This window comes from Paroedura picta, chromosome 9 (assembly GCF_049243985.1).
Source record: "Paroedura picta isolate Pp20150507F chromosome 9, Ppicta_v3.0, whole genome shotgun sequence".
Lineage (NCBI taxonomy): Eukaryota > Metazoa > Chordata > Lepidosauria > Squamata > Gekkonidae > Paroedura > Paroedura picta.
Genome location: NC_135377.1, coordinates 71,204,828 through 71,218,728, shown reverse-complemented (window position 1 = coordinate 71,218,728; position 13,901 = coordinate 71,204,828). Strand labels below are relative to the sequence as shown.

The 13,901-nt window shown below is 43.3% G+C and overlaps 1 protein-coding gene across 4 annotated transcripts in view; it reads left to right on the top strand.

Moving 5' to 3' along the window:
• MYLK4 (myosin light chain kinase family member 4) overlaps positions 1 to 13,613 on the top strand; it is a 105,857-nt gene extending 92,244 nt beyond the window's left edge. For 3 of the 4 annotated variants that reach the window (XM_077353308.1, XM_077353305.1, XM_077353309.1), the window contains 6 exons: positions 604 to 674; positions 1,506 to 1,634; positions 2,024 to 2,176; positions 3,788 to 3,866; positions 5,485 to 5,551; positions 8,534 to 13,613. In XM_077353308.1, coding sequence (XP_077209423.1) covers positions 604 to 674; positions 1,506 to 1,634; positions 2,024 to 2,176; positions 3,788 to 3,866; positions 5,485 to 5,532 — 480 coding nt within the window. In that variant the 3' untranslated portion in view covers positions 5,533 to 5,551; positions 8,534 to 13,613. Of the gene's footprint in view, positions 1 to 603; positions 675 to 1,505; positions 1,635 to 2,023; positions 2,177 to 3,787; positions 3,867 to 5,484; positions 5,552 to 6,990 lie in introns of all 4 variants that reach the window. The other variant, XM_077353307.1, reaches the window with a different exon arrangement.
• Positions 13,614 to 13,901: the final 288 nt, after the last annotated feature.

Sequence of the window (13,901 nt, the reverse complement as noted above, 5' to 3'; positions counted from 1 at the left end):
ACAGGTCTATCAGGACCGTGACTAGCCCAAGGTCAACCAGCTGGTTTCCTGTGAAGGGGTTAGGAATCAAGCCTAGCTCTCCAAATTAAAAGCCACCACTCGTAACGACTACACCAAGCTGGCACTCCGATTAAGACTGTAAAAGTGTAGAGTTGTCTGACAGCAACAAATCAGTGTGGAGAAGAACAGCGGACTTAAGATGTACCAAACTGGAAGATAAATTTCAAAGAATGATGCAAACCTTTTTAAACGTCCCAATGTCAGCTCATTAAGAGCTGCCAAATCACAACACTGACTTCCTGAAGTCCAGTCACAAAGCGTGCATTCCCTTTCTGGGAGCTCACTAATGCATTTTTTATCTTAAGTTGCTGCATTATGTCAAACTAAAATGCCAGAGCAGGGAAAAGCTGTACTGGCAGAGTATTCCCAGCCTCAAATACCACATGATTATAGTCCAAGATATCCTCAGACCCCAGCTAGCTTCAAGACGCCAGGACTGTGGTGCATATTTTTATATTGTGCAATGTTTTTAAATGTTGATTCCAGTGCAGTTCACTTACATTTCTCATAAATGCGTGATTTTTTTTTCTTTCTTTCTGGCAGCCTGAAAATATCCTCTGTGTGAATCGAGAGGCTAATAAAATAAAGATTATTGACTTTGGGCTGGCAAGGAGGTATGTTGTTTTAATCAAATTATCAGCACCTGTAATTTCCTAAATCCAAAGCTCACTTTGATTTGATGAAATATTAAGAGAAGTGGTGAAGCAGTTAGGAAAACAAGCCCGCCGGGATACTTGGACATATTTGGCCATCTAAGCATAAAAACTGGAGAATGTTTGAATCCAGCGGTATTCCTTTCTTTTTTTGCCAAACAATTTTTATTAATAATTTCAATGCAAATAAAAAAGCAAAATGAAAAAGAAGAAACAGCATAATAGGATAGAGAAATAATGTAAAAGCACAGATTTATCAGACCCATTACAGTAAATTTTGAATTTACAACCTTCCATATCTGGGGCCTTCCACCTTTGGCCCCTCCCTTTCTAATCCCCTCCAGGCCCATCATTAGTCATTTTGGGGTGGGTTAGTCCTTTGGCCCCTCCCCTTCTCATCCCCTCCAGGCCCATAATTGGTCATTTGGGGGCGGGTTAGTCCTTTGGCCCCTCCCCTTCTCATCCCCTCAAGGCCCATCATTGGTCATTTTGGGGCGGGTTAGTCGATATGATCATATATGGTCATATCTCACAATAAATGTTTAACAAATTAAAAAATATATATATAAAGAATTAATTATTCAGGAAACCCTTCCAGCACTGTCAGGAAGCCCCAGGGTTTCATGAAACCGTGCTTGAGAAAGCCTGTGGTAGAGTGACCCACTTAAAAAAAATTCCTAGAGGACAAAGTAATAAAGCTGCAGTAAATCTGCGACCTCTTTGCATGGCCTTCTCCTTCCATGGTTGGTTTTGGTAGGAAAATGCTTATCTGTTGTTATTGTTTCATGTTAGATACAAACCAAGGGAGAAGCTTAAGGTCAACTTTGGCACCCCAGAATTCCTTGCTCCCGAAGTGGTTAACTACGACTTTGTCTCCTTTCCGACTGACATGTGGAGCATAGGAGTCATTGCCTACATGTTGTAAGTAAAGCAAAGGCCTTTGCCATTAATCTGGTCCTTCATTTATAGCGGCCATCAGTTTAATGAAGGCCTGCTAACCAGTTTTCCCTTCAAGCTAAGGTGACAATATTTTTTTACATTGGTAAAGCGGGACACCATTGACCGGGGGGGTTCTTGATTTAAAATTTGGTCCATATGGGGCAACAAAAATGTTCATAGAATGCATAGAATGCAAAAATAGTATTGTAATATATATTTTTAAATTTCAACATAAGTACAATTTGCCAGGTACCCCCAGATGTCCCTCCAAAAGTGGGACAATCCGGTCACCTTAACTTCAAGCCCATCAGTAAAATTTCATATTGGCCTATAATTTACTTCTTGTTCATAGAGTTTTGTCTTCCCCGTAGGCTCAGTGGATTATCTCCTTTCCTGGGGGATGATGATAATGAGACACTAAACAACATCCTGGCTTGTAGATTTGACTTTGAAGATGAAGAGTTTCAGAAGGTGTCAGAGGAAGCCAAAGACTTCATCACTAAGCTTCTCATTAAGGAAAAAGGGTAAATGGACTCCAATGAACCCCAGCCTTTAATACACTGTCCAACTCTGCAGACTTTAATTTTGGGGCAAACAAAGCAGATGATGAAGTGCCGTTGGATAAATGCTTTAGATTCATGCAAATTCCTTTGAATTCCCATAGAGCAAACGAGAGTATGATATGCATGTACAGGTTTTCACTGAAATCAGCACTCTGACCCTTTTTATCATCATTTTTAACACCATCACATTTATGCCCGTGCTCTGATGTTGCATTGTTTTTTTTTTCTGCATGTGATTATGCATTTGAGAAACTTATAATGGCAAATCCTTAAGTGGTGGGAGGCACTTTTTCCATTGTGCTAAATGCTCATTGGCAGGCTGTGGTCAGCTGCAATGTCACCTGACTGCCACTCTGGCACAAACTGCTGGCAAGGCCTTATGGGAATTGAAGTTCATGGACATGGAGACTGCAACAAGAAATTTCCATGGGGGCACACAGCCTTTTTGAATGCCACCACTACAACCTTTCTCCCTCAGAGATATGCTGTTCTTCATAGAGAGTGGCTTGAAATGCCTCTGAGGAAATGAATAAATTAATTTCTGCTGGTGTAATGCTCTAATAGCAGAGGCGGGAGGGTCTGCACCGAACAAGGGGCGTCCCAAGCTCCCATAGTTGGGCAATGGATTAGGGGCTGTGCCTTCACCCAATTGTTGCACGGTGGCACAGGTGAGGAGACCAAAAACACTCTAATGTTTATGCAAGCGAAAACATGCATCTTCAGCACCATTGTAAAAGAAAAGTCATTGTAAAGCTAGTTTCAAATACTGTTCAGAAACCAGTGGAAAAGACACACTTGCTATGATGAGGGGCAAGGACAATGCATAATAAAAAATACTATGATGAGTTTTCTGCAGTAAGAACAGCACCATGTGCAAAATCACAAAAGAAATCATCTTTTTTTCAAGACTTTTTGCGATTATGCCTGCTGTGCATAATCTGCCCAGGTATTATCATAGACAATGATGCCTGGGATGAAAAGTGTGGGAATTATTATATAATCATTATTGTATTGCATCCTACTATTATTTATTGTTAGCTTCCCTCACTGAGTAGTTTAACATTAAATCATTCCATTAATGGATAATTTTCATCTGACTCTGGAGGAGGAGCAGATTAGAAGCTGTCTCTTAACTCTTAACCACTACACCAAGCCGTTGTTTTTGATCCACCCTCATCACTGTGATGTGTTATATTGCAGCGGAATATGTTTAGATAAAGGTGGATAAAAGTATAATCCCAGTTACAGAGATTAAGCCTCATTCAGTCCTGACCTTCTCAATCCCTGCCCACCAGAAGCTTGAAATAATGAAGGCTTTGGCAAGCCTTTAAAGGAAGTAATTCCAGAGCAACAAGCGAGTCTTACAGAATAGCCCCCCTGGTTGCCCTTGTGAGTCTAACTGGGCATATTACTGGTAGCCTTTCAGGACATTTCCATTCAATACTAACATGAGTGCCATAGAGAGAGTTATTGCTTTTAGCGGTCATTGATTTGGGGCCAGTTTCTGAAATGTGAATGCCATGCCTGCGAAAATCACGGCACATTCATCACATTCTATTTTCTGCCTTCCAGCTGGAGGATAAGTGCAACAGCAGCCTTAAAACATCCTTGGCTGTCCGACCAAAGCCTCCATTCCAGACTCCAAGTTCAGGTGTGTAGATTTGTTCTTCCCTGAGTCCCTCTCATTCTTTTTGATGCCGTGTTGCTGTATGTTTATGCCTGGGTTAATATTGTTTTATTAAAACGATGTGTTCTTCGTAACCAAATGTTGGCTAAGCCAGTGGTCCCCAACCTTTTTATCACCGGGGACCACTCAACGCCGGGGACCACTCACCAGGGACCACTCAACGCCTTTTACTGAGGCCCGGTGGGGGGGGGATTGTTTACTCCTCTACTCTCAACCACTGCCCTAGCGCTCTCTGATCGCTATGGTAATGTTTAAACATCCCTTCAAAATAAGATACAGACACACCACAACAATGAACATAAGGAACATTTTATTTTCATGGAAATTTTAACTCATGACAATGACAAATCAATGGGAACCCTGAGCTTGTTTCTCTGCAACGAGATAGTCCCATCTGGGAGTGATGGGAGACAATGACACCCGAAGTGTGTTGTAAAGGGCCGGGGGGGGGGGAGAAGGCGTCCTTCATGGCCCACCTCCAATTAGTCGAAGGACCACATGTGGTCCGCAGCCCACAGGTTGGGGATCGCTAGTCTAAGCCGTATCTTTAATGAACTGAGTCTTTTGAAGATGTTGGCTCTATCTAGGGTTGTCAACTTTTTGGTGGTGTCTGGATACCTCCCACTATTATAACTGATTTCCAGGTGTTCTCCTGATGACAGGGATCAATTCCTCTGGAGAAAATGGCCGCTTGGATGGTTGGCTCTATGGCATTACACCCCACTGAAGTCCCTCCCCTCTAAACCCCTCCCTCATCAGTCTCCACCCCCAAAATCTCCAGGTATATCTCAACCCAGAGCTGGCAGTCTTGATCTAAGTCCAGTTGTTTTTCATGATAGAAGTTCAAGATTTATGTGTCTCCCAAAGGGTTTGAATGGGAAATTTGTGTTAGTTGTCTTATTTACCCTATGAATGATCTGTACCAGTAGATCTTTCCTCCGTTCCATCAAGCAGGTAACCACTGTGCCACTCTAAGTAGAATCATAACCTAAGCTTATTGACTTCATTACACATTGAAGGATGTAACTCTGCTTTGGACAGCACTGAACATAAATGATAAAGGTGATCCATATGGTAGCTCAGTCATGGAAATGTTCCCCAAGGTTTGAGTATTCCCATATCATATCTGCTTACACCTTGGGGGAGACACCCCCATCATAGAAAGGACTGGATTAATCCTCATGACCCCATACATTTTGTCATGCTGTGTCCCTGCATTTTCACTATCTCAGTATTATCATTATCATTATCATTATTCAATGTATTGCCTGCCACTCCTGAAACCGGCTCATGGCGGGCTACAGATGTCCACTAAATACCTCAATAAAAACCCATTAAAACAGACAATAAAAACGCAATAGAAAACAGCAACAACATGGTGAAATTACCTCCTCAATCTCCCCCCCCCAATCCCTACCACAATGGGGAAGAAAAGAGGGTCAAGATTACACTGACCACTTCAGGTGGGGGTGCCATCCTGTACTCATAGAGTGGTGATGCCATAGCAATTTGCTACTTTATTAGATGTCAAAAATGTTGCGATCCTCACCAGTTCTTTTGATACCTTTTGTCTCTCCTGCAGAAGAAAGCTAAAGGTGCCTCTACATCTCAAGAACCTGTGACTCCATAACCTCTCTGAAAAATCAAAGGTTGGTATTTGTTGGCTGGATACTTATGTCCCTGAGCTTGGGAAATAGGGGTAGAGGACAGAACCCACAGTAATGGGTTTAAACTATGTGCAGAAGGGTACTGGCTAGATAACAGGAAAAAATTCATAGAGTAATTCAGCAATGGAATAGGCTGCCTACGGCAGGGGTAGTCAACCTGTGGTCCTCTAGATGTCCATGGACTACAATTCCCATGAGCCCCTGCCAGCAAACGCTGGCAGGGGCTCATGGAAATAGTAGTCCATGGACATCTGGAGGACCACAGGTTGACTGCCCCTGGCCTACGGAGGTAGTGAGCTCCCCCTCACTGGCGGTCTTCCAGCAGTGGCTGGACAGATGTTGTCCTGGGGGCTTTAGGCTGATCCTGCATTGAGCAAGGGACTGGACTAGATGGCCTGTGTGCCCCCTTCTCACGCTATGCTGCAAGAAGAAAGTGACCGATTCCAAAAACACAACAAAGGAAAAAAGAATCTGTCCAATGCCTGAATCAAAATGTAAGAGTCTCTGTTATCTATTATTATAATTTCCACCTGAACTCCACCAAAATGGTCTCTAGATAACTTTTCCGTTTTCAATCCTTTCGTCAGTGGCAAAAATGAGTCCTCCACAAAGTGGTATTATTAAATTCAATATATTCACTCAATGTGCTCTGTAATATTGTTAATCTACTTGAAATATAATTAGGCGAAAAACGCTCTTATGGTGTGGATATTCAAGGCTGTAAGCTCTTTTCACTCTATGGCAGTTTGATTTCTATGAACGGGGAATTAATATATTGTGAATGGAAATGAAGGAGAAAGAAATGGTTAACATGTTTTTTAAATGGTGCAAGCTGCTTTGGACAGTAGAATATAAACCAACAAATGACACATCTTCTCCTATCGGGATTTCCCGCATTTCTTGTCATTAGGGACCAGCTCCTAGGATTCTATGGTCCTAGATTCGCAAAGGCTGAAAATTCTTCTGTTACGATATAATCACTTTTTTACAAACTCTGTCAAACATTAAATCTGAGGCCAGCTAGACAGAGTATGCCACTTTTCGTTCCGAGTTCGCATTCTATCTGGTGGCTCCCGCCCTATTGGTCACGTGCCGTCTGCCTGGTGGGGTTACAAATATAATTAGGTGGTTTGTAGTTAAGGCGTTGGTTTTAGGAAGGACTGTCTGCAGAACTGTGAACGTTCCTGGCTCATCATGAGTTCCTGTAAGCTGCATTACAGGTCTAGCTTTCTAAGCCACCAAAACCACATGATTTCCAAGTCCCTCAATATACTGAGTCAAACTCGTGGGAAGAGACTGGCTGTGTCATCTACAGAAGGGCAGGGCAACATTTCTTCCTTTGCCTTACATATTGCCTCTGTGGCATAACTGGGTACACATGCTTATTACTTTCTCCATTATGCTGTCTGCTCATTTTGTAGAGCAGGGGTAGTCCAAATGCAGCCCTCCAGATGGCCCTGGGCTACAACTCCCATGAGCCCCTGCCAGCAACATTTCAAAAGATCGCACAGCCCTTTCATCCAGCAGACGTTTACTTGAGATAAGTACCGAATGATAAGTACCAAATCATTCTACCCCTGGTTAATCAATTCATTTGTTTTTACATTTGTATGTTTCTGTTCTGCCCTTCCCAAAGGCTCATGGCAGATCACATCAAGCAGAAATACAAAGCCAGTTAACATAATAAAGTTATTAGGCATTGTAAAATTCTAAATTTGTAACAGTTCAAAATGATTTGCATAGAAGTGTACTAGTGTGCTCTATCATGGATTTCATTGCCCCTGTTATAAATTAAACTTGGATTGGTTGATCCATTCTCAAAATTTGCTGTTTCCATTTCAATAAATAACGGAATAAATAATTCACTCATAATCCACATTGTTATTTGCACTGAACACATAAAGCTGCTTTATTGGCCTGTCAAGGACAGTATTTTTTTTATGTTTTATTTACTTTATCTATACCCCACTTTTTACCCCATAGGGGACCCAAAGCAGCTTTCATTATTGTCCTCTCCTCCATTTTATCCTCACAACAACCCTGTGAGGTAGACTATGAGAGTGTATGACTGGCCCAAGGTCTCTCAGCAAGCCTCAAAATGGCTACCCTTCCTCTCCTCTCCTCTCCTCTCAACAGACACCAAGTGAGTTACAGTAGGTGGGGCTGAGAGAGCTCTGAGACTGGCCCAAGGTCTCCCAGCAGGCCTTACATGTCTCAAAATGACTTACAATTCCCTATCCTTCCTCATCCCACAACAGACGCCCTGTGCGGTAGGTGGGGCTGAGTGAGAGAACCATGACAGGCCCAGGTTCTCCCAGCAGGCCTCACGTGTCTCAAAAACGTGTCTCCCTCAACAGACTCCTGTGAGGTAGGTGGGACTGAGAGAACTCTGACAGAACTGTGACTGGCCTAAGGTCTCCAGGTTTCATGTGTGTCAAAATTGGTACTCCCCTCTCCCCACAACTGTGAGACAGAAGCGGTTGAGAGAGCTCTAAGAGAACTGTGGATGCTCCCCCAGCTGGTTGCACGGGGAGAAGAAGTAGGGAAATCAAACCCAGTTCTCCACTCTTAACCCCTTAGACACCTCTCTTAACCACTACACCAACCTGGCTCTGTATACAAATCTGGCAGTGGAAATTAGACATTAAAAGAGTAGCAGAGAACCTCGATATAGAAAAAGACCCAGCCAAGATAAAAGGGGCTCCCTCTCTGCAAGCCCCCTGGGGTTTTGGGATCATTTCCCCTCCCCCCCAGCTTTCTCCATACTAAGGTTGTTAAGGGAAAAGACTTGTTAAAGACTTTCTAAGGCTGTTTGCCCTGTTGTCCAAAGCCTCCTTGGGCAATGGAATGAATTGAATAGCTCCAGCGACTCTGACATCACTCTGACTTCCATGGGAAATCCAACCCAATTGCTTTCCTATAAATTATACTGCCAATCTAGCAAGATTCTTGTTTCTTTTCTAGAAAACCCCTGCATGGAGGCTGCTGCCGTGGTGGTTATAAATTGAAAACCAGCAGCTCCGGTTCTTTGACCGCCCCCCTGCATGGCGACTGGAGGTTTTTGCGAAATGGACCAACACCTCTTTGGCTGCAGGACTCTGTTCCGGCTGTCTCAAGCTGCTTTCCGACCCTGCTTGTTTTTCTGCTTTCAGCAGCTGCTGAAGTTTCCAAGATGGTGCTGCTGTTGGGAGGCGATGTAAATTTGGGGTTCTGATTTTTGCTCATGTTCAGTGTCATGTCTCTGGCTTTCCTGGCTCAGCCGTCTTTCTGTGGACGAACTCTCTTGATATTCAGCCAACGGAGGCTGCGCTTCTTCTGCTTTGAAGAATGTGGCAAATTGAAGTATCGGGTTCAAAGTTCGACCGACCTCTTATGCTGAATGGATATAATATGAATCAGAAAAGGATTTTTGGGGCACCCTGAAATATCATTTTGAATGTCTTTAACATACTATGCTGTTCCAGTTCAGCTGGTGAGCTTGGGCCAGTAGCGATTTGCACGGAAGCCTTCTAATCACAATTTGCTCTCTTTGTGCCTCTGAATCTTTTCATATGACTCTTTACCGCTAAGATTAATTTAAGGCATCCTAGTATAGATATAGAGCCTCTTGTGGCGCAGAGTGGTAAGGCAACAGACATGCAGTCTGAAGCTCTGCCCATGAGGCTGGGAGTTCAATCCCAGCAGCCGGCTCAAGGTTGACTCAGCCTTCCATCCTTCCGAGGTCGGTAAAATGAGTACCCAGCTTGCTGGGGGGTAAACGGTAATGACTGGGGAAGGCACTGGCAAACCACTCCATATTGAGACTGCCATGAAAACGCTAGAGGGCATCACCCCAAGGGTCAGACATGACCCGGTGCTTGCACAGGGGATACCTTTACCTTTACCTTAGTATAGATATGTGTGTTTGCCTAGCTAGAGAGAGAGAGAGAGAGAGAGAGAGAGAGAATGAAGTAAATAATGAAAAAGAACTGTTTCTGTTTAAAAATTTAAGAGGTATAATACAATCCGGATGTTTAGAGAATTGAAGCCACATCATAGCTGAGCTTCATGCAGGTGTCATGATTAACCAGGATTTTGGTGAAAACCTCAGTTTATTGAATTAACCATGGTGCAGTTTGCTTGAAGAATCTTTAGGAATGCCAAACCACTGGCCCCATCTTGAGGATTTATCTTGGCAGGGCCTGAGCTGGATATGATGCAAAATCATATCCACCTGGATGTGGTGTAAATGCATTAGAAGACAATCCGGTCAGAGCATCACATTTTTGGACTGATGTGAAATCCAGTATCAACAGGCATCATTGATGGCCTAGACCTTTCCCCCCACTGCTCAGATGTCCAAAAGCAAAAGGAAGGGCCCAACCAACACGAAGTGTCAAATTCAGTTTTGGAGATTTCCCTCATCGCAAAGCAAATCTGGCCAAAAATCAGGCCAGCCTCTGAATAGCCTCAGCAGCACTAAAACTCAAGAGCAACAAGAGGCTGTACAGGGGAAAACTCCTCATGCGGAAACGGTCCCTAAAATTTCAGTATAAATTCTAGTTGCTATTTCTCCATATGGGAAAAATACCTCATGTGCCATCGCAGGATAGTTATGCAATTTTATCTATACCGCAACTTTTCAGCTGTATGTTTCACTGTGAAGAACTCATCCATCTCAACAAATACTATGGAACACCAGTGAAAGGAATTAAAATAAGCTAGATTAGTAAGGTTCTCAATTAATGCAGCAATATATCGTCACCATGAGATACAAGGAAGTCTCCACGAGGGGGGGGGGGTTGAAAGCAGAAAGCTTTGTTTTCTAGCATTAAATCTTAAGACGCATTCTTCCTTTTATCCAGCATCTCCAAGTTCCAGTTCCATTGACTTTGGAAATGAGACTGTTTCTGTACTGGGAACTTTGCTGTCCTGGCTCCCGTGAGGGAGCACAAATCCGGGGCAGACGAGGTACACCAGGCCAAATGCTCCCCAATGCGGGGACAAACAGAGGTGGGGCAAGCCTCCAGTGTGGAAACGGACTTGGGGAATATGTTAATCAAAGTAAATTATTGCCAACAAAGCTTTTCTTAATCATCTTTGCCCTACCTCTGGTGATTTCTACTCACTCTGTAAAGTTAGAAATGATGTGTTACGCTGTTGTTAAGATGACAAGCATTTTGTGTGATATTCAGTCCAGCGATCTAAAGAATACTGCAGGCTGAGCGAATGAAACCGCAGTATGAACTTTAGTGACAGTACTGAAGACTTCTTCATAATATGCATAAATCACACGAAATTTTAGTAAATATCGAAATAGTTGTCAATGTCATCATCTGGCTCGTCCTGGAAAATTAGAATGACGTACACACTCAAATATCAATACTAATTTGCAAATTTCTGCCCTGATTGTGCAGAACCAATTTTAGTATGTTTCTTGACCATGGAAGGTGGTAAGGAACTGTTCTTCAGCTTGGTGTAGTGGTTAAGAGTGGCGGCCTCTGATTTGGACAGCCAGGTTTTATTCGCTGTTCCTCCTCCACATGCAGCCAGCTGGATGACCTTGGGCCAGTCACGGAGGTCTCTCAGCCCCACCTACCTCACAGAGTGACTGTTGTGGGAGGAAAGGAAGGTGACTGTAAGCCGCTTTGAGACTCCTCCAGGAAGTAAAAAGCAGCATACAAAGACACCCCCAGCTCTTCTTCTCTTAATTCTAGCTGAGGTGTTGGGTGCTTTAAAAAAAAAACTTTTTAAAATGATATAACCACAGGATAATGTATTTAACAGAATCACTTCTTTAGTTTTGATTAAATAGGAGATTGGTCCCATAGCGTTTTGGGGACTGAGTGAGTGTATAGGATTTTGGGTGGTTTTGCTTACCGGCATTTTTAATGGTGTTTTGCTTTGAGGGTTTTTTGGAAACTGAACAGCCGTGGCCGAGAGAGCAGGTTGAGTGTGATGGGTACTTTACAAGCCATGGGCAATTGCAGGCAGACTTTATCCTGAAGACATTTGCTGATGTGTCACGTCTCAGATTTCCACAAGTTGTAAACAGCTGTGCTTCGTGTGTGTTTTAATCACTACCCAATCGCCTGTGGCTTCCTTTGCTGTCCCGTTCCCTTCTGCAGCGATCCAATGAGAATGCCGAGTCCTTTCCCAAAGATACAGCTTTCCTATACAGGTTGCCTTTGAGCCACTGCTTCCCTGCGGCTCAGTGCCAGACTCCTCTGGGTTTTGTGCAAATGCTCCTACTTCAAAACAGGAAGCACTGGGACAGATGCATGCAAAGTGCCTGTTTCTCACCCCTAACCACAGCACTTCTGCACACTGCTGGAATGGGAGGGAAGGTTCTTCCAAGCCAAAAGGTTCTATTTCCAGGTAGGCGTGAGATCCAGCACCTCTTATTTTATTAGCCCCAGCCCTTCCCAGCAAAGCAATGAAAGCACACACAGGAAACACTTTGTGCTGTGTACTTTGAGTTTCAATGCTAAATGGGAGGAAGCAAGACCCATGCTGCGTTGTGCCAAATGCCGACCACAATGAGTCCATGTTTACGCCTGCATTTTTGGTGGGTTGCCAGGAATGGAGCTTTGAAAGGTAAGTGCTGTTGTGTAGCCTGTGGCTAGTGGAGATGCTGAATCGCAGCCAAAATACCCATCAGTGTGGCCTCTGATAGACGAGGAAGAACTAATGTACTTGGGAGAGCAATTCATGAGTACTCGTAGTTTTCTATTTATTTATTTAATCTGCTGAATTTAATTAGACTGAGGTAAAATACATGCCATCTGTTCCACATAATATATTTCTGGTAAGGTCTTGGAGGAGGAGCTTGTCTCATGGCTTAAGTGCCACTCAGCACTTAACACCCACTCAGGGCAGCTGTCCCGCCCCTGAGTACCTCCTCCTCCAACCGGCTTGCTTGTCTGTCCAGTGGCCAGCCAATAGCCTTCTATCCCTCACCCCTGACCACCCCCTCCTCCGTCCACTTCACTCCGAGGCCCAGAGGGTGCAGATCCCTGCTGCGTGAGAGTTCCCTTCCCAGGGGCCTCCAGCCTGCAGCCTTTCAAGCTCCTGGGGGAGTTCTTCCACCCACAGAGTTCTTCCACCCAAACCCCCAATCTAGTGCCTGTTGGATTCCTGAATGCAACAGGCTTTGCCCCTAGTAGGAACATGATTTTGCAAACACAGTAGAAATTGCACGCTGCATTTTGAATCCCCTTTCTCCTGATTGATTCTGTATTACAAATGAAAGACTGGTCAGCAAACCGGTACTACCACTAATCACTGGGGGCAGGGGGAGGGAAACATGTCACCGGTCAGTTCGTAGCAACTGTCCAATAGCAATAACGATCAAGATGTTAGTATGCTTCTGGCCCTAAAGACATTTTCAGTAGATTATAGGAACATCTCTGCATTATCTGTTACAATCTACCTTATCTGTTGCAATTACCCTTGGCAATAAGGTCATAACAGCATTGCAAATGCTTCTTACAAGTCTTTGTCCTCCGAAAGGAAGGCTTCTGTATAGTCACGATTCCTTTCCATCAGCAAAGTCCAAACGCCATCTAGCTTAAGTAATGCTTAAAACTGCATGAATTCATAGTAGGGACATTTAAACCAGAGGGTCTCGAAGTGTGTGTTAGTGTGTGTGTGTTTTTGCTAGGACCGGCCTGATAGCAACTCACGTAAGCAACTATTCACACCTCCCCAAAGAGGCCCATTCCCCACTGAGAATCATGGATTTAGGCTGACAATTTCACCTTCCATGAAGGCTTATAGCTAACTAACTCTATAAATATTACTAGAAATACGCATAGAGGTAACTGTAAATATGCTACTCCGGTTTAAAGTCAAAACAGTCACCAAAACGACGTAACAATACTTGCACTTCATAAGGATGTTTTCTTGAAGGCAGAGAATGGCTTGTTTAGACTTAGGACTATAAAGTTACGCAAATGTTTGTGTAATATATGCCTTTTTGGAATACTTTTTTTGTAGATTAAAACTCCCTCTGGTATTCTTAAGCATTGCGACTAAGCACATGAAGTGTAGAATAAATTATTCCTTTGTTTACTCTGGAGCTTTGAAGTGATTGTCTTTATATTCCTATTTTAGCCTTCAAATTTAATTTGTAGAATTTGGGCGAAATGTTATCGAAAAATTCGTGCACTTTATTCTGGCTATCATCTCTTGATTACTTTGGGGAATATCAACTATGAACTCTCCTCAGCTGTTAATTAAGGAATTCAATATTATTAGTATTAGTATTAGTATTAGTATTAGTATTAGTATTAGTATTAGTATTAGTATTAGTATTAGTATTAGTATTATTTGCCCACCACTCTCAGCAGAG